A 17885-nucleotide genomic window follows, 5' to 3' on the forward strand; every position below is an offset into this window, starting at 1 on the left:
GGGTTGACAAAGAAATATCAGACAGAAGCAAGCCTTTATCCCTCTTTCTCGTCACAATTGAAGAATACGCGGGATGATATCACCCCAAATGGAAACAAGTAAGAGGAAACAGAAGAGGATAAATGAAATCATAAGAGATAGAACGAGGAGAGCTTAGGATGGTCGAAGAGTTTACACCACGGGTTAAAGATGGGCTAGAAAAGGAAAAGAGAGGGGATACAAAAAGCAAAAGTTTCAAGTTCTTCAGGAAAATAGGGCAAACGGGTGAGGATGGGAAACAGGGGAACAAGAAGCTTCTAAGGGAATAGTCGGTGTGGTCAAGACTAACAAAGATAAGAATGAAAGCAGACGTGGTTGCGAAAAAACAGAAGAATGGAAAGATTAGCTCTCAGGCTACGATAATTTCTTTTTGAATCCAAAGGACATGAGGAGCGGAAGGAAGTCCATTACAACGCCGTTCAGTTGATGTTATGGTAATGTGATCTTGGATAGAATTTAGAATTACTTTAGTATATGGGATCCAAAATTAGAAGAAAGAAAAGAATGGTTAGAACTTAGTCAAAGGAGAAGCAATACACTTGGATAGACTTGGAGATTTTAATGAATGAGTAATGATGAGAAATGGGGGGGAAACCAAAACCACGAGACAAATGGATCTGTTTAGGGACTCAATTTCAATTTGTGGGCTTCATGAATTAAAGTGTCTTGGGCCAAAGTTTTCTTGGTCCAATAAAAGAAGTGGGAAAGCTCTTGTAAAAGAAAATCTTGACAAAGTTTTTGTAATTCACAAATGCTCAACTCTTGTGGGGTATTCATGCACATAAAATGGCTATGGTTGGGTGATCACACCCCATTGAGGTCACTTTAGTTAAATCTAAGAGGAAACCTATAAGATTCAGCTATGAAAACAAATGGGAAGAATATAGTGACCTTCAGGAACAGGTTCAAAAGGGCTGGGCAACAACCAACCAGGGATCTCTTGCTTTTATTCTACAACATAAAATATATCAATGCACCAAATCTCTCAGAGAATGGAGCAAATCAACTGTCACTGTGGCTTCACAGGAAATTAAGAGATTGCAAAGAATTTAGAGGAAATTCAACAACGAGCGAACAACAAGCTCGGGCTGAATTTGAAATTACAACTAAATTAGTGGGTCAACTTAGGAGGAAGAAAAATATTGGCATCAAAGGTCTCGAATTAAATGGCTTAAAGAAGGGGATAAAAATACGCTTTCTTTCACTCAATCACAAATCAAAGAAGACAAAGAAATGCCATATATAAATTTGAGATCAGAATGGGCAATGGTTGAATTTTGAGCAAGAAATATCTAATGAAATATTTGGGTATTTTTCCACTCTTTTTCAATCATCTCAACCCACTTCTCAATCACTTTTATCTTGTGTTCAACCATGCATCACAAGGTATGAAAATGAAATGTTATGTAAGCCATTTTCCGAGATGAAATAAAATTTGCTCTATTTCAAATGAAAGGTAGTAAAGCTCGGGGATAGATGGTCTTCCGAAGGTTCTATCAAAAACATTGGGAGATAATTGGGGAGGATTTGATTAATGGAATTCAACATTTTTTTAATAGGGGATATATGCTTGATCTGAATAGAACTGTTATTATATCCCTTATCCCAAAAAGAAAAATCCACAAGAAGTGAGTCACCTAAGACCGATCAGTTTGTGTACAAAGTTATTGCAAAGTGTTTGGAAACCGACAAAGCCCCTTAAACGATAAGTGAAACTCGAGTGCCTTTGTTCTGGTAGATCTATTTCGGACAATATATATCTTGCTCATGAGTGTCTTCATTATATGAAAAACTGGGATCAAAAGTGGGTTATATGGCTCGAAATTAGATCTCTGAAGCGTATAATAAAATGGAGTGGGGTTTTGTTAAAGATTCTTTAAGAAGTTTAGGCTTTGAGGAAAAATGGGTTAATTGGATATTTCAATGTATATCCACGGTGACATATCAAATCAAAATCAATGGCAATTAACTCACATGATCACCCTTCTAGAGGTCTTAGACAAGGTTGCCCCTTGAGCCCCTACATTTTCATTCTTTGTCATGATGTGTTATCAAAATGGCTCTCTTTTTCAACTGGGATCCCTAGGCTCCAGGTATTAGGGTGGCTAGATCCCCGAGAAATAAATCATTTGTTCTTTGCGAGATGATTGTATGCTTTTCACACATGCAAAAATTTAAAATGTACAGCTCATTAAACAAATTCAGAAAGAATATGAAGAAGCATCTGGACTACACATAAACCAATCTAAATCTTCAATTCTCTTGATAAAGGGGTTTGATCGGAAAAAGAGTGGATTGCTCAATTTCTCAACATTAAGGAAGTCACCCTCATGGAGTATACTTAGGACTTCCCTCAAGTATTGGGAAGTCTAAATCCCAAGTATTTTCTTTTCATATGAGAGATTGAAATCAAAACTAGAAGGCTGGAAGGAAAAATTACTTTCACAAGCGGGAAAAGAAATTTTAATTAAAGCGAGCAAATGCTATTCCCACACACAATGTCAAATTTCCTCCTACCAAAAGACATGAGCAATAAATTATCTAGGCAAATTGAGACTTTTGGTGGAAAAACAAAGGAAATTAGGCATAAACTGGATAAACGGGAAACTCGGCGTTCAAAGAATCATGGAGGAATGGGCTTTCGTGATTGCATTCTTTCAATAAAGCTTTATTGGCCAAATAGGGATGGAGATTACTAACCCAACCAAAACATTATGGGCAAGAACTATGAGGGCCAAATACTTTAAGGATTCTACTTTCCTTGAAGCACATATTCCAAAAAAGCCTCTTGGGGTTGGAAAAGCATCATAGGAAGGGATGTCTTAAAAGGGACTTCTAAGGAGCATTGGAAATGGTTTATCAACGAGGATTTATAGTGATCCTTGGATTCCACTCGTGAATTCCCATTACCCGGTGAAACTCCACATCTACCGGACCATTACTTGTCAATGAACTGATTGATTGGTCCAAAGAAGTTGGAAAATCAATCTTTTAGATTCACTATTTAGTCAAGAGGAAAAGAAAGCTATATTAACAATCCCAATTATGACACAGGACAAAGAGGACCATTGGGTGTGGGTTTTTCAAAAAATGGTGAATTTCAAGTTAAAACAGATATCATTGTATTCAAAATACCACCAGCTATGGGTCTTTCCAACTCTTCAATTTCAAGAATAAACGGGGTAGAATTTGGAAAATTAAAACATTACCCAAGATTAAAACATTCATGTGGAAAGCTGCACATGAGGGAATAGCTACCCAATAAGCTTTATTTGAAAGAAATAGTAGCTTGACACCAATATGCTTGTTATGCACATCCTAGGTTGAAAGTGTAATGCATGTTTTATTTCATTGTGACCATGCAAAAGCTTGCTGGAGGGCTTCCCCGCTACGGATTGATACATCAGAATTTGTGGGAAATAGTATGCATGATTGGTTAGATTTTTTGGACTACAAATTCCATGGATGTAATCAACGTGATATTGTCTTTACTATTTGCAGTATTTTATGTTGGGTGATATGGAATGACCGAAATGAAATGTTATTTCATGGGAAAAATCATTCTCTTACCCGTTCTATTAATTGGATGTCAGATTATTAAATGAAATTCGTGGCTTCAGGAAAATGTAAGCAGCCAAGAGTCAGTTGTGGTGCAGCCCCTATTTTCAGGTTATGCAAACGATTTGGATGAAGACGATAGTCCTTTTCGGTCCAGCTTCAAAGTTTTTACGGATGCATCGTGGGATCGACTCTCTCAAATGGCGGGGAGAAGTTGCATTATATGGAGCCCCTGAGCCAGTTTATTTGGGCAAAAGCATCTTTTTGTTTTGGTTTTTCAGCAAGCTGTGATGGAGCTTGAAGCTATTAGGGATGCTGTTTTTGCAACTCTTGATTTGCAGATATCGCAGGTTATCTTTCACTCTGATTGCCTTCCAGCCATTAAGGCCTTAAATGGCCAAACTCAGTCTTTAGATTGGGTTAGTTGTGGGCTGGTTCAAGAAATTAAAAGGCTGTCAGGTTGCTTTGATTTTGTCCGTTTTGTTTTTGTGAATCGATCTAGAAATCATCATGCTGATTTTCTTGCCAAAGGGGCTAGGGCTCTTCAGTTAAGTAGAGTTTGGAATGATTTGCCTCCTATGTGTATTGTTAATCCTTCTGTAATCTTCTCTAGATTTAATCTAGAGGCATTTCAATGAATGTCTATTTGGCCAAAAAAAAAAAAGTATGATACTTTTTTCTTTGTCATAAAGATTTATAATTTGTAGCTGGTGCCATGGTCTGATCTATAGGATGGGAAGGTCTCTCAACTTGAGCATGGTTTCATCTGAGGTAGCAAAGTCAGGTAATTTTATTATTTATCATATGATAAATTTATAAGTTGATTATTTGATTATATTGGAACTACCGCATAGTCAGAAACAAAAGTATCTAGAGCAGACCAAACTCCGTACCAAAACTAATTTGAGTTATAAATTCATCAGGTTTATGATCATACCTGACATGCTGAAGCACCGATGTTCTAGAGGCTTGATGCTAGAATCAAGGTATTCACACCACACACACATGATTGGTTTTCATTATTTCATCATATATAAGGTTCTGTTGTTCTTAACCATCTCTGTTTACTCTTACAGGGGCAGGGCTCAGCTCTTGGATTAGGTTGCGGTCGTGCTTTTGCAATGCAGGCCAGGGTAAGTTAATTTTTTACTACGCACAAATTTTTGTTCTGCTGGGCCAGCATCCTTTTGAGGTAATCCAGGCCCCAGGGCCCTTTGGGTTCTGCTGGTAGGTATTCCAAGAACCCTTGTGATGGAAACCAGGTCTAGGGTTAGGGTTATTTTAGTAATTTTCCTAGACTTAGGGTTTGCCCAGGAAATTCTGGCAAAGAGGGAGACTGAAACAGGGGGCTTTAGGTTATATTAAAGCTCTAAAACCCTGCTGTACTTGGTTATTGAGATCTGAAATTGATCAAACTTAGGGTTTCAGAGGCTCTTAAAATTCGGCAGAATTCTTCCTGCGAAGAAGATAAAGTGCTGGATTTTAGAACTTGAGAAAAACAAGGTTAAATAAGAAGGGAACTGTAGGGTTAATACCTAAAGGATGATATGACCTAATTGGAGTGAAAAGGGAGGCTTAAAGGGGCTGGGAAAAGGAAGCTGCAGGTATTGGGTTCTAGGGTAGCCATAGGGAAGAAGGGGAAGTTGGGGAGATGTGGTTTTAGGGGAGAGTTGGAGGAAGGGCCTAAATAGGGTTGTGGTAGCGACGTAGGGTAGGGGAGAGACTGGGGAAGCTATGGGGTCTGAGAAGACTGCTACACAGGTGTGGCAGCAAGGACAGGGGGTAGGGGAAGTTGCACCGAACAGGGGAGGGGCAGGGTATGGGTGCGATGGCTTAGGGGAGGTGAGAAAGGGGTGGGAGAAGCTCTGTACTTACTTGGGGCTGCTGGTCAAAGGCTTGAAGACTGCTGTAAACTTGTTTGCTGCTGTGATTGAATGCTTTAATACTTGAAGAATGTTGTTGATGATTGAAACCAGAAAATTAGAATGTTCAACTTGACGACCGCCGGGTCCCCCTTCAAAGGAACCCTGCCACACCTTGGCAATAAACCAGAAAATTAGAATGTTCAACTTGACAACCGCCAGGTCCCCCTTCAAAGGTACCCTGCCACACGTTGGCAATAAATACTCAATGATCTTTATTCATCCAAAAACTGAAAATTACATTGAATGAATATGCTATTTATAGCCTTAAAACAAAAGACTCTAAATGTGGTTGGAAATCCCTAATAGATAAAGATTCCAACTCTAGACCAAAACACTCAAAGGGATTCAAATTAGTACAAGACTACAACCCTAAAATTGGAATCTTACTAAAACACTATAATTTAACTTAAAAACACATGCTAATTAAGATAACTTAGGACTTAGTTACAACTTTAAATCAAACTAGAATTCTCTAAACAAAACCAAACTCATAAAAGATAAGAACCCTCTTGGATGAGTAATCTTATCTTATCCAAAATTAACTTATAATGGACTTGTACTCTTCATATCTCAAAATTTACAAACCCAATAAAAAACTAAAATTAGATCCATAACCCTTGGATTGAGGGGATTCAATCCAGACCCATATTGAGCTTTAAAAGGCCTTGAAAATGACCAAAATGCCTTTAAGGCTGATTCAACTAGCTTTAGATTAGTATATTTGGTCCGAGTTTTGAGCCCAATTATTTTATTATTATTATTTTTTTGGGGGGGGGGGGGGGTGTGGTTCAACCATGTTCACATTACCTTGTAAGCTAAATCACTTGAACAATATCAAAGCCTAAACGCAAGTTGACTTGTGATCATCTGTAATGGAGGGGATGCTTAACGGTTTAGTACAGTGGTTTCGTGCATGGGGACTAAGAGGCAAAAATGGTGGGTAGGCACCAGATCTACAACATGGCTGATGGATGAAGCTGAAATTATGCAGTGAGGCCCCAAGATCCTTAGGTTGCAAGTCTAGGACAACCAAGAGGGTACTTGGGACAAGGGTGCATGGACGTATATGGAAGAGTTTGCCATTAGGTGGGAGGGTAAATTGTTAGAAGATTCGCTATATTTCATATCGTAAGAATTGTCACAGAATTCATCCTGGTGGTATGACCAATGTGCTTGTTCAGCAGTTTATTTCCGGGTTTTCCAACCAAAAAAATTGTGATCTTCTATAAACAATTTATTGATTGTTATGCAAGAAAAAAGAAATGATTTCTAGCTTTGACCAATAGAATGAAGGTTGCCTATTTTCTTGTTTAGAATTTAGAGCTAGTGGTTAATGCAACTAAATACCTAATACAAAGAATTCGTATTTGTATATGTTCTCTCTAGAAATTTAGAATTCTAATGTTAAGCTGATGACAATGGACTGAAGTACGATCAGACTATTGTTTACCACTGGATCCCCCTGTGTGATCTTTGTTCTGCTTTTTGTCACTAAGCCGCCTCTTGTTCAACCTCAACTCTTCGTGCTTCCTCCTCAGGCATCCATAATCCTGATTCTCGAGTATCTCTTTCCTCTTAGCCTTCATTAGCAGAGCCACTGATAGAGAAGATGGACTTGATTCCTGCGAAGCCCCGAAACTCGATAGACTTCCTTGAGTCTGTCTCGGTCGATGTGCTCCAGCCTTTGCTTCAATCTGTAGCTGCCCCCGAAAAAAGGATAGCCTCCACTGTGGTTGTCGCCGGTAGAAACAAATTGTCGATTTCCCAGCTCGCAAAAACTTACCGTCGAAGCAGAAGAAAACTTAAAATCCTGTCACCGGCGAGTAGTGCTATCCCCCAGACCTTCAAGGACCTGCTGAAAGCTGCTCTCCTCTGCTCCTCTGCCTCTGCGAAGCTGAGCCCTGAGCCTCTGTGCGCTGCCTCTGATGCCACCATCGAATAAGAAAGCTCCCCCCTCCCTGCTGATACGACCAAGGCCTCAGGAGATATGCTTGCCTCCGCTCGATCGATTGTTAAGGCAAGGTCTGATCTGTTGACCAATTTTCCTGTAAATCTCGATCCTTCTCCCATGATTGTCTCCCCTACGAGGTCTAATGTGAGCCGAAATAGGAAAACCAACTTGTGCTTTACTGGTTCGACTCCCACCACCTTCGATATTAACCTAACCCTTTCCTATCCAGTGAAAAATTCCATTTTGCCCTCATCCCCTCCTTCTAAGAACCTTCCCGCTACCATCTACCATCGGCCCAAACCCATCTCCCAAAACCCAAAACCGTCTCCATCACCTTCGCCACCTTCTTCTGGGCCTAAGCCCAAATCTCGTGGGCCCCCTAAAAAGCTAAACCACATATATCCTAAATGTTCGAAACCTCTTATACCAGTGCTGCCCATCTCAAAAGCCCAATACCCATCCCACGACCATACAGCCCAAGCCTCTGCAAACAACAAACCTCGGCCCAATACCACCCCCAACTACCACTCAACCAATTTCCTCACCTCCTCGAGTTCCAAGCCCTCCTCCCCTCACCCTGTGACACCTACAAACCTGAAACTTACAACCCTTGTCCCTAACCCGCCTTTCACCCCCTTGACCTCCCCATTCCTGAAACTAGCTCCCTTTCCTCCTGCTCATCCATTGACCCCAATATATTTGAAACACCATCCCCTCTCTCTTCCCCCCTGTTTGAGAATCCCCTCCCCCATTGCCCCTTCCCCGACAACGATATGGATGCCCCCCCCCTTGTTAGCTATGTTTGATTTCTTTATTTGGAATGTCAGGGGGCTCAACTCCCTTGAAAAGCAAGCTAATGTTAAAAATGCCATTAAATCCTCTAAAGTATCCCTTTGTGCCCTTCTTGAAACTCATGTCCATATGGACAATGCCCTTCGGATAGCTCTGTCTATTGCTCCCTCTTGGTCTTTCATCTCTAACACTTCCCCTTCTATTAAAGATCGTATCTGGATTCTTTGGGATCCCTCTAGCTTTCAAATTTCTCTCATCCGTTCCAATCCCCAGCTTATGCATCTCAACATTCTCGATAACCTCTCCCATCCCTTTGTCCTCACCATTATTTATGGCTTCAATCGAGCCGCTGATCGTGCTCCTCTTTGGGAAGACATTAGATCTATCTCCATCGCTTCCCCTAATACTCCCTAGGGTATTGGCGGGGATTTTAACATCATTAGGTTTTCCTATGAGCGTGTCGGCGGCTCCCCTTTGGATCTTGTCGCGATGAATGACTTTAATTTCTACATTGATGATTCAAGGATTTCCGACCTCCGCTGGTCGGGTTATTCCCTTACTTGGCATAATCGTCGCTCGGGTCAAGCTTGAATTTCCTCCAAGCTTGATAGATTCCTCTCCAACGATTCTTGGCTCTCTTCCTTCCCCTCCTCCTATGCCTCCTTCTCTAATTCCAATCTTTCTGATCGCTCTCCCTGCTTTGTCCAAATCTCTCAGCCCACCTCTTTTGGTCCGAAGCCCTTCAAATTCTTTGATATGTGGAGTTCTAGCGATTCTTTTATTCCCACTGTCATGGATGGGTCTAGGCCTGTCCATTGTCATTCTTTCCCTCTTGTTGCCTTCGCCCAAAGGCTTCGCAATGCCAAAGAAGCTCTTCGCTCCTGGAACTCCGCTTCCTTTGGCAATATCTTGGCAAGAGTCTCCTCTTGCCTCTTTGATCTTCAGTCCACCCAATCCCTTCTCCAAATTGACCCTTTCAACTCCTCCCTCGCGGAGGAGGAAAAATCTCTCTCCTCTAAACTCTCCTCCCTTCTTTCCTCAGAAGAAAGCTTCCTCCGCCAGAAAGCTAGAATCAAGTGGCTTGATCTAGGGGATTCCAATTCCGCTTTCTTTCATCGTTCCCTCAAAGCTTGGAATTACTTCAATTCCATCCCTTCCCTCATCACCAATAATAGTATCTGCATCTCTGATCCCGCTAGCATCAAGGCTGAGATTGTCTCCTTTTTCTCCAATCTTCTCTCCCCCCCTCTCTCCCTCCTCGCAATCCTCTCCCCCCTAATCTCATTAACAAGTTTGTTGATCCTTCTGCCATCTCCTCTCTCTGCGCTATCCCTTCCTCGGAAGAAATCCTTCTTGCCATCCACTCCCACAAGCCTAATAAGGCCCCAGGTCCGGACGGGTTCAGTATGGGCTTATTCCTTGCCTCTTGGGACTTCATTGAGCATGATCTTATCCATGCCATCCGCAGCTTCTTCTTCAACCCCTCTTAGCTCTCTTCCATCAACCAAACTTTCCTCTGCCTCATTCCCAAGAAACATGGGGCTTCTTCCCTCTCTAACTTCCGCCCCATCTCTCTTTGCAACCTCCTCTATAAATTCATCTCTAAAATCCTTGTGAATAGGCTCAAGGGCGTGATTCCCTCTCTTGTGAGTCCGAATCAATTGGCTTTCATCTCAGGCCGTAGCATTGCGGATAACATCCTCCTATGTGCGGAGATTGTCCGCGGCTTTGATAGATCCGCTCATTCCCTAGTTGCGCTCCTTAAGGTTGATCTCCATAAAGCCTTTGACTCTATTCGTTGGGATTTCATTTGGGATGTCCTCTTCTCCATGGGTTTCCCTCCCCCCTTCATCCTCTGGATCGAGTCCTGTATCTCTTCTCCCCTCTCCATCTTGTTCAACGGATCTCCGGCGGGATTCTTCCCTTCCCGTGTTGGCATTCGCCAAGGTTGCCCCCTCTCTCCTTACCTGTTCTCTCTTGCCTTGGAGGTCCTCTCCCGCATCCTCCAATCCAAGACTGATCATCTCCTCATCTCCCCCATCCCAAGTGCAGACCCTAAACCTCACCCACCTTGCTTTTGCTGATGACCTTAGGATTTTCTCTAAAGTTGATCACCTGTCCATTTCCTCTCTACTCTCTCGCAGTTTGAATCCCTTTCGGGGCTTCATGTTAACTTAGACAAATCCACAATCTTTCTATCTGGAGTCCCCGACCAGCTTCGTGCCTCTCTCCTCCACCTCTCGGGATTCTCCCCTGGATCTTTCCTTGTTGTGTACCTTGGCCTCCCGCTCATTCCGGGTAGGCTCACTCGCCACCATTGCCTTCCTATGCTTGACAACATTCCTAAGAAGCTTAAGCTGTGGAAGGGTAAGCTTCTATCTTTCGCCGGTAGAGTGGTGCTCATCCGATCTGTGCTACAGTCGTGCTATCTCTATTGGTGCGGAATCTTCTCGATTCCTAAATCTACCATCCATGCCATGGAATCTTTATCCTGTGCCTTCCTTTGGAAAGGGTAGGAAGCCACGCGCTTCATTCACCCGATCAGTTGGTCTTCCATCTGCCGCTCTACCTTTGAAGGTGACCTGGGTATCCGTCGAATCATTGATGTTAATATTGCCTGCCTTCTCAAACTAATTTTGAAAATTGCTGCAAAGCATGATTCTATCTGGGTTAGGTGGGTCTACTCTTTCCATTCTTTGATCGGATTCCCTTTGAACTGTCCCTATGCCCTCTAATCCCTCTTAAGTCTCGGAGGAAAATTCTCTTGCTGCGCCTCCACGCCATTTCCGCTATATCCACTTCCATCTCCTCCGGCTCCTCCACCTCCTTCTGGCTTGACCCGTGGCATCCGATGGGCACTCTCTATAACATCTTTGGTCCCCGTAGTGTCTATGATTCCCGTATCCTTAAAACCACCCCCTTGTCCAACTTCATTTCTAATGAATCCTGGATACCTTCCCCTCTCCCCATTCTCACACAGGTTTGGGAATCCCTTCCCCCAATCTCTAACTCCTCTAGAGATCTCATTGTTTGGCTCCCCTCCCCCACCAAAACATTCACCGCCTCTTCGGCATGGAACCTCATCCGACCCCATAGCCCTAAGCCTCCCTGGCCCCCCTTGGTTTGGTTCAAAGGCTTCATTCCCCGCCATTCCCTTACCCTTTGGAGAGCCCTCAACCTAGCCCTCCCAACCTAGCCCTCCCAACCCAGTCCTTCCTTATTGGCTGCCATATCCCTACTGACCCCAATTGCATCCTTTGCTGGAGCGGCTTGGAGAACCTTGAGCACATTTTCTTCTCTTGCCCCTTCTCCAGATCTCTCTGGGGAAAAGCCCTTGCTTCCATTTGGTCCCGCTCGAGAAGATCGTATGGGTTCTTTAGAGATTGGTCTTGGATTTTGAGAAACTTTTCAGGCTCCTCCATTTGCGATCGAATTGGTAAGCTATTCTATTGTGCCTTGATCCATCACCTATGGTGGGAGCGCAATATGAGGAGATGGACTTCCAAATCCCATTCTATTGAGAGGATTTGGAATGCCATCTATTATGATGTCTCTTCTAGGCTAATAGCTATCCCCCATCCCCCTGTTGATGATACCCCAAGGAACAGGCTCATTGTTGTCTCCTGGGGTCTTAATTCTCCTTTCCGGCCTTATGCTTAAAGGCCTTGTTCTCTTGGTTTCTTTTGTTTAATATATTTTTATTCATCCAAAAAAAAAAAAAAGCATCTGCTAAAATGAATTTGTCAGTGTATGTTTGACTTTCAGAAGTCATGGTTTCTACTTATTTCGAATTATATCCTTTTGTAAACCAACTGATCAAATCTTACTGTTTAGACTTCTTTTGCCACCTGATTACACCATATGGTTGCTCCATGCTCTTTCTGTGGTGTATGGAGTGGAGCATCCTTGCCAACTATGTTATGCACCATAGTAATACATTGGCAAACCCAAAAGAATGCTTGTAAAGGCTTATGGGCTTATGCCAATAAAACATATTTATTTCATGATCCTCAATCCATATGAACTTGAACCACTTGACCGTATAATGTACCAAAAGAAGAGGATGGGGAGGAAGTAGAAAAACATCCATCTGCGGTTACCTTATTAATATGTACTAATGTACCTTATATCCTGTTTGCAATTTTATTTGGTATATAGAATCTGCGGTACACTTAGTATTTCATGAAATATTGTTGCCTGATTTGATTTCGCAATTTACTGAAGCTGTTTGTGCTTTGAAGGTGTTTTAGTTACATGTGTAGAACTTCAATGTTCACTTCGTTGATGGTGTTTTCATAGAAAAGGAAGAAATGATATTGTTCTTTGAAGTCCAGCAAATGTGGTTGATGAACGCATAAATAAGTCCTAGCAATATTTGTTTGTTCCAGAAACATTTCCATAATAAGTACAATGATGATGCTTTAGATTGGTTGCATTTATCTATTATTTGGTATGAAACTAGTTCTTGGTGTCTTGATTCTTGAGATAGCCTTCTTACCTGTTACCATATTAAACATTGACATGTATCCAAGAAGAATTTCAAATAAACTTATTTGCCATTTTGCACTTAGATCCTTTGTTACTGATTTAGGGTACTTGAGTGCAAGTTGGAGGATCTGTTAACCATATGATTAGATAGAATGTGGACTAAGACATATTTACTTGCTCATCTGCAGGCTCAGGCTGCTGGACGTGGTGCTCCTCCTGGTAGAGGTGTTGTGCCACTGTACGGAGGTAACCTGTAATTTGGGAAGGAATCCTGGCTGCTTAGTTCCTTGATGCGGAGTTAAGTTCTTACAAGTATACTGTCTTCATTAGTGTAAGAAGAGGTTGCTAAGGAGTGGTGGTGCAAATGGTTTTATTTGTAGTTGATGTCATCTGGTTTTCACCCGAATTTCTCCCCGGATTCATCTTGAACGAATGACACCTAAATTTTGATTGCAGAACCTGTGTTTTTGCCTATGTATTCCAATAGGATAGGATGTTCTAGACACTGCTCCAATGTTATGGAATAGTTTGTGGTATATGAGTTGAAACATTCTTCACTTCTATTTACTCCGTTTCCTCTTTTCTCTGGGTCATGCATTTGGAGTGCAGACTTGATGTGTATACAAAGCTTGGCTGTGTTTGTTTGGATACTTTGAAGATGCTCACATTTTAAGCGGAAACTTGGACATGGGCTTAAGTATATTCAAGATTACATAGGCTGTATTGGCTGAACTTGGGATTTGCCAGGAGCAATTCAAGTGATAATTAAATCTGCATCCAATATTAGGCAAACAATGGTTCCTCATTATATTGGCCGAGCTAACAGGAATGGTAGAAATATTTTGTGTTGAAAGGAATGATATGAAATATACGGATGTGGGATTACCTGCACGTTTATCCTTTCAAAACACTGTATAGAATTGTTTGGGAACCTGTGACGTGTTCTATTGAAAGTACAAAAAATGAAAATTTATAGCCATTGGGCAACTGTGAGGAAAATCGACCTTGCTTGGGTCATGCGTGCGCAAGACCATCAAGCCAAGCATTTCAGGAGGTCAGATTGGAATTTCGGTCGAAATTTCGATATCGATTGTTGAAATTCAACGGTCGAGATTGAAATTTCGACTTGATGGTCATGTGCATTTAAGGAGAAATGACCCAAGCAAAATTAGAGGAAAATGAGCCTCCGAAGGAATGGGTTGCTTGTTACGCAGTTGAACGTTGAGCGTGCTGCTTGCCCATTTTATGGATCGAATGCTCTTTCCAGGGATAGATTCCTACGTGTTACTCATTGGAAGTGTACTGAAGTACAGCGTTCGTTGAGAAAGTTGTCAGGACACGTTTGTTTGATAACCCATCAAAACAAAACACTTTTATCAAACAGTTTTCCATCAATTCTTTGTTTCTTGAAGCGATAAATACCATTTATTGGTGGGTTATCAAACGAGTCCTAGCAATGCCTGTGACCGGCAGGTAAGAAGCCAATCAAAAGCGTCTGTTGGGGATTACATCCACAAGCACAATGCCAAGGTTGCTCAATTGTGAGAGTTAGCACAGGGTCCAGAGCAACTCCCCATTAGGGGAGGGGTGTCTCGCTTCTTCACTACATAATAGTTGGCCCTTGTGAGACTCATTGGAATTTCTTGTATTTATTGGAAAAACATGAGTAGAATACATACAATGCAAACTCCTTAAAACTCCAAAGGGCTGACCAAACATGATTCCCTTCCCAGTTTGAATCTAACGAATATGGAGGATGATATAGATTCCTAAGGGCCTGTTTGGTTGGCGACCCGGGGTTGGGAAACCCCGGGACCCACAAAGGGGGTTTACCCCCTTGGGGATCAATCCTGATGGTGTGATTACTCCCTTTTACTATGTGATTTAGTTAATTTCATAGGATGAACCATAATTCAATAATTTTTTTGGATATTCTCTCAATCAGTTTTATAAACTATAATATTGACAGTTGTATCTTCAATGGTTTTTAATATGCGATTACTCAGGATCTCATGGGAATCGTCAGGATCTGGGTGATGAACCGGATTATTGTTCGCGGCTGCGCGGATATCCTCCGCGCAGACCTATAAGGATGACACGTGTTCTCATAAAATCAAACGGTTGAGAGGTGAGGGAAAATTGGTCATTGGTTTAAAAATTTTCGTAAATTACAAAAACCCACCTCATATGAATTTGAATTTGCAGAAAAGATCACTTTTACCGTATTGTTGAAAAACGTCTTGAGTGAAACCCTACCGTCATTTATGTGCCTCTTCTCCGGCGATGTGGTTTTGGAAAGTTAAGAAACGCCTAACCTTTGCACTTCTTAAACGACTACTTTGATATTGTCAATGATTTGAATCCAACACTTCTCCAGTTAACTGCACCGCAGATGATCTCTGTTGATACTGGTCTCATTGTTGATGATTTAAATCCAACACTTCTCCAGTTAACTGCACCGCAGATGACCTTTCACACTAACTGGTGATTGCTGTATTTTCCAAGTTTTGTAATGCAGATTTTGAAGTGTTCTTTCGTTTTTAGGGAGTGTTGTAGCCATTTTTCAATGATATGATAATGTATAATCAACTGAGAGAATCTGAAAAACATTACATCCATATTAGTAAAAGATCATTCATGGGAAGGATTGTCATCGGGATTAAAAATGTTCTGTTGACTATTTATGTGCAAGAAAGATAGGTTCTTTCAGAGGATGAATTCAGAATCCATAATTGCAGTGCCATAATATATATTCAGAGGAAGGTATGGAGGATCGAATCCCTGGTTCTCCTTGTGCTGTTGGTTGAACAAGAACTTCAGAAGGATGGTATGCTTTTATGGTAAGGATTCGTTGTAGACCGGTTCAGACTTCTGTGAACCACTGTTGACACATGTCTCTTAAAAAAATAGAATTTGCAGAAAGATCATTTCATCAAATTGGGAAAACAAGTTTGAATGAAACCCTAGCCATCGTTCATCGGCCTTTTCTCCGGTGGCGACGAAAACCCACCCCTGAGTCTCTCTCAACAACCGCTTATTCTTGCTCTCTAGAACACCCGCCATTAAGAAACCAGGAAAATTCACAATGAAGGTGAAGGCGTGGTCCTGATTCGTGAAACAGAGAGGAAAACCTAAAAGGAAGCCATGATTAAGCTTGAATCTTGAATCTTCAAGAAGGTAGGTTAAGTTCAAGATTTATGAAAATCTTCAAAAAAGGATATTTGTATGGACTGAAAATACTTGTCAAGTCGGTTTCTTGACGCCTTGGACGAAAGCTTGAAATTGCATTGTTCGTTTCGACAAAAATTCAAGGCCTTCAAAATCCAATTTCCTGACATCTCCTCCTCCATAAGATATCAAAGTAGTCGTTTAAGAAGTGCAAAGGTTGGGCGTTTCTTAACTTTCCAAAACCACATCGCCGGAGAAGAGGCACATAAATGACGGTAGGGTTTCACTCAAGACGTTTTTCAACAATACGGTAAAAGTGATCTTTTACGCAAATTCAAATTCATATGAGGTGGATTTTTGTAATTTACGAAAATTTTTAAACCAATGACCAATTTTCGCTCACATCTCAACCGTTTGATTTTATGAGAACACGTGTCATCCTTATAGGTCTGCGCGGATGATATCCGCGCAGCCGCGAACAAGAATCCGCGTTGAAGCAGTCATAATATGCAGTTCCCAGGATCTTGGGAATTTTGGAAATCCAGCGCCAACGAATATGGAGAAACGATAAATTGATGGAGAAAAGAAAAGATTTGATGAGAAAATTAAATGCCGATACTGAAGATGAATAACTCGTTTAAAAAACATAGTTTTCACTTTTCGGAGAGACGGTGTGTTTCAAAAAGACGTTACTCTCTCTCACCGCCGGTGAAGATCAACAGTTGTTTACTCACTTTCCTTTCTGAAAAACTAATAGTAACCCGTGATGGAAGGTTAACATAATTAATTAATGAGACGAAAATTAGAAACTTTCTTGACAATTCAGATAACAATTCCTACCCCAAAAAAAAAAAAAAAATCAGATAACAATTCGCGCGTTTTGAACCGAAAGAGAGTTTTCTTTTCTCAGTAAATCGCCATCAACGTTGTCGCGAGTGGAAAAATAACGACGGTAACACACATAAGACGCAAAAAAATATATTGACATATTTGATTTCATTAATATGTAACAACTTACAAGATTCAAGATTCAAACAGTTATTGTTCTACTCACAAGTAACTAAAATTTACAAGGTCTTAATGAGACCACAAATAATCAAGATTCAGATTGTTTTGGCATTGTAAAACGACACAATGGGCACGTGTTCTTGTACTCCAACCACTTGATGATGCATTCGCTGTGAAAAAAATGTGAACAATCCAACTTTATGATGTCAGCTCCTCCCACGTAATCATCCATGCAAATCATACACAAGTCTGCAGAAGAGGTATCATGTAATTTCTTCATCTCCAAAGCCTCAATAGAAGATTTTGAAGCAGGAAGCAAGCTAAAACCTTCATCTCCATTCAAAATGGCTTCAAATTCTCTAATTTCTTGCCAAATATCTACATACTCTACCAAACAGACGTCAATAATTATGAAGATAGTCAGCTCTCCATCATCTTTGTCGGTTTTGTAGAACTTTGCCTCTTCAAAAGCATATGTAGATATCTCTTCTTTCAATCTCTCAACGCAGACAGAAGGGATCTCAAGTTCTGTAAGCATAGTGTGGATATGAGACTTACTAACTTGAGGGATGAGGAGGCTATGAAACTCAACGTCCAATTGTTTCACCGGTAAGAGATTAGTTGTCTGCTCAAGAATAATTGAATCGCCATCATCGTTTGGAAATGTTGCCCTAACATCCTTACGTTCAACCACGAAATAGATTTTGACTCCGATTTCAGCTTCAGCACCGACTCCGACTTCAGGTATAAACCGGGAACTGAGACATGAAATAATTGCCCGACGCCTTCGACGCAAAAAGTGAAGCATGATTGAGTGACCCGGCCGTGAATTTCAAAATCAAAAGGAATTCAGACAAAAGAAAACGAGATAGCAAGAGAAGGAACACGGAAGAATGGCGGGGACGAGATGGTAAGTAAGAGAAGGGGCTCGCCGCTCGCCAGTTATATATAAGAAA

At 41.3% G+C, this 17885-nt stretch overlaps 1 protein-coding gene and 1 long non-coding RNA gene across 2 annotated transcripts; one reads left to right on the plus strand and one right to left on the minus strand.

The window, feature by feature from the left end:
* Positions 1 to 4339: 4339 nt before the first annotated feature.
* LOC149015505 (uncharacterized) lies at positions 4340 to 4766 on the plus strand. The gene is made up of 3 exons (XR_016173613.1): positions 4340 to 4381; positions 4521 to 4583; positions 4674 to 4766. It is a non-coding gene; the product is annotated as an uncharacterized LOC149015505 (long non-coding RNA).
* A 12251-nt stretch (positions 4767 to 17017) lies between these two features.
* On the minus strand, positions 17018 to 17737 carry LOC149015506 (E3 ubiquitin-protein ligase RDUF1-like). The gene has a single exon (XM_089156539.1). It carries the CDS (start codon positions 17735 to 17737, stop codon positions 17018 to 17020), a length of 720 nt encoding a protein of 239 aa, XP_089012665.1.
* Between the last annotated feature and the right edge of the window lie 148 nt (positions 17738 to 17885).

Source organism: Hakea prostrata, chromosome 5, assembly GCF_041222555.1.
Source record: "Hakea prostrata isolate BN-2017 chromosome 5, UWA_Hpros_2, whole genome shotgun sequence".
NCBI classification, from domain to species: Eukaryota; Viridiplantae; Streptophyta; class Magnoliopsida; order Proteales; family Proteaceae; genus Hakea; species Hakea prostrata.

What these genes read in the sequence shown, in the direction of transcription:
- LOC149015506 (XM_089156539.1), bottom strand. Translation starts at nt 17,737, where the DNA reads ATGCTTCACTTTTTGCGTCGAAGGCGTCGGGCAATTATTTCATGTCTC.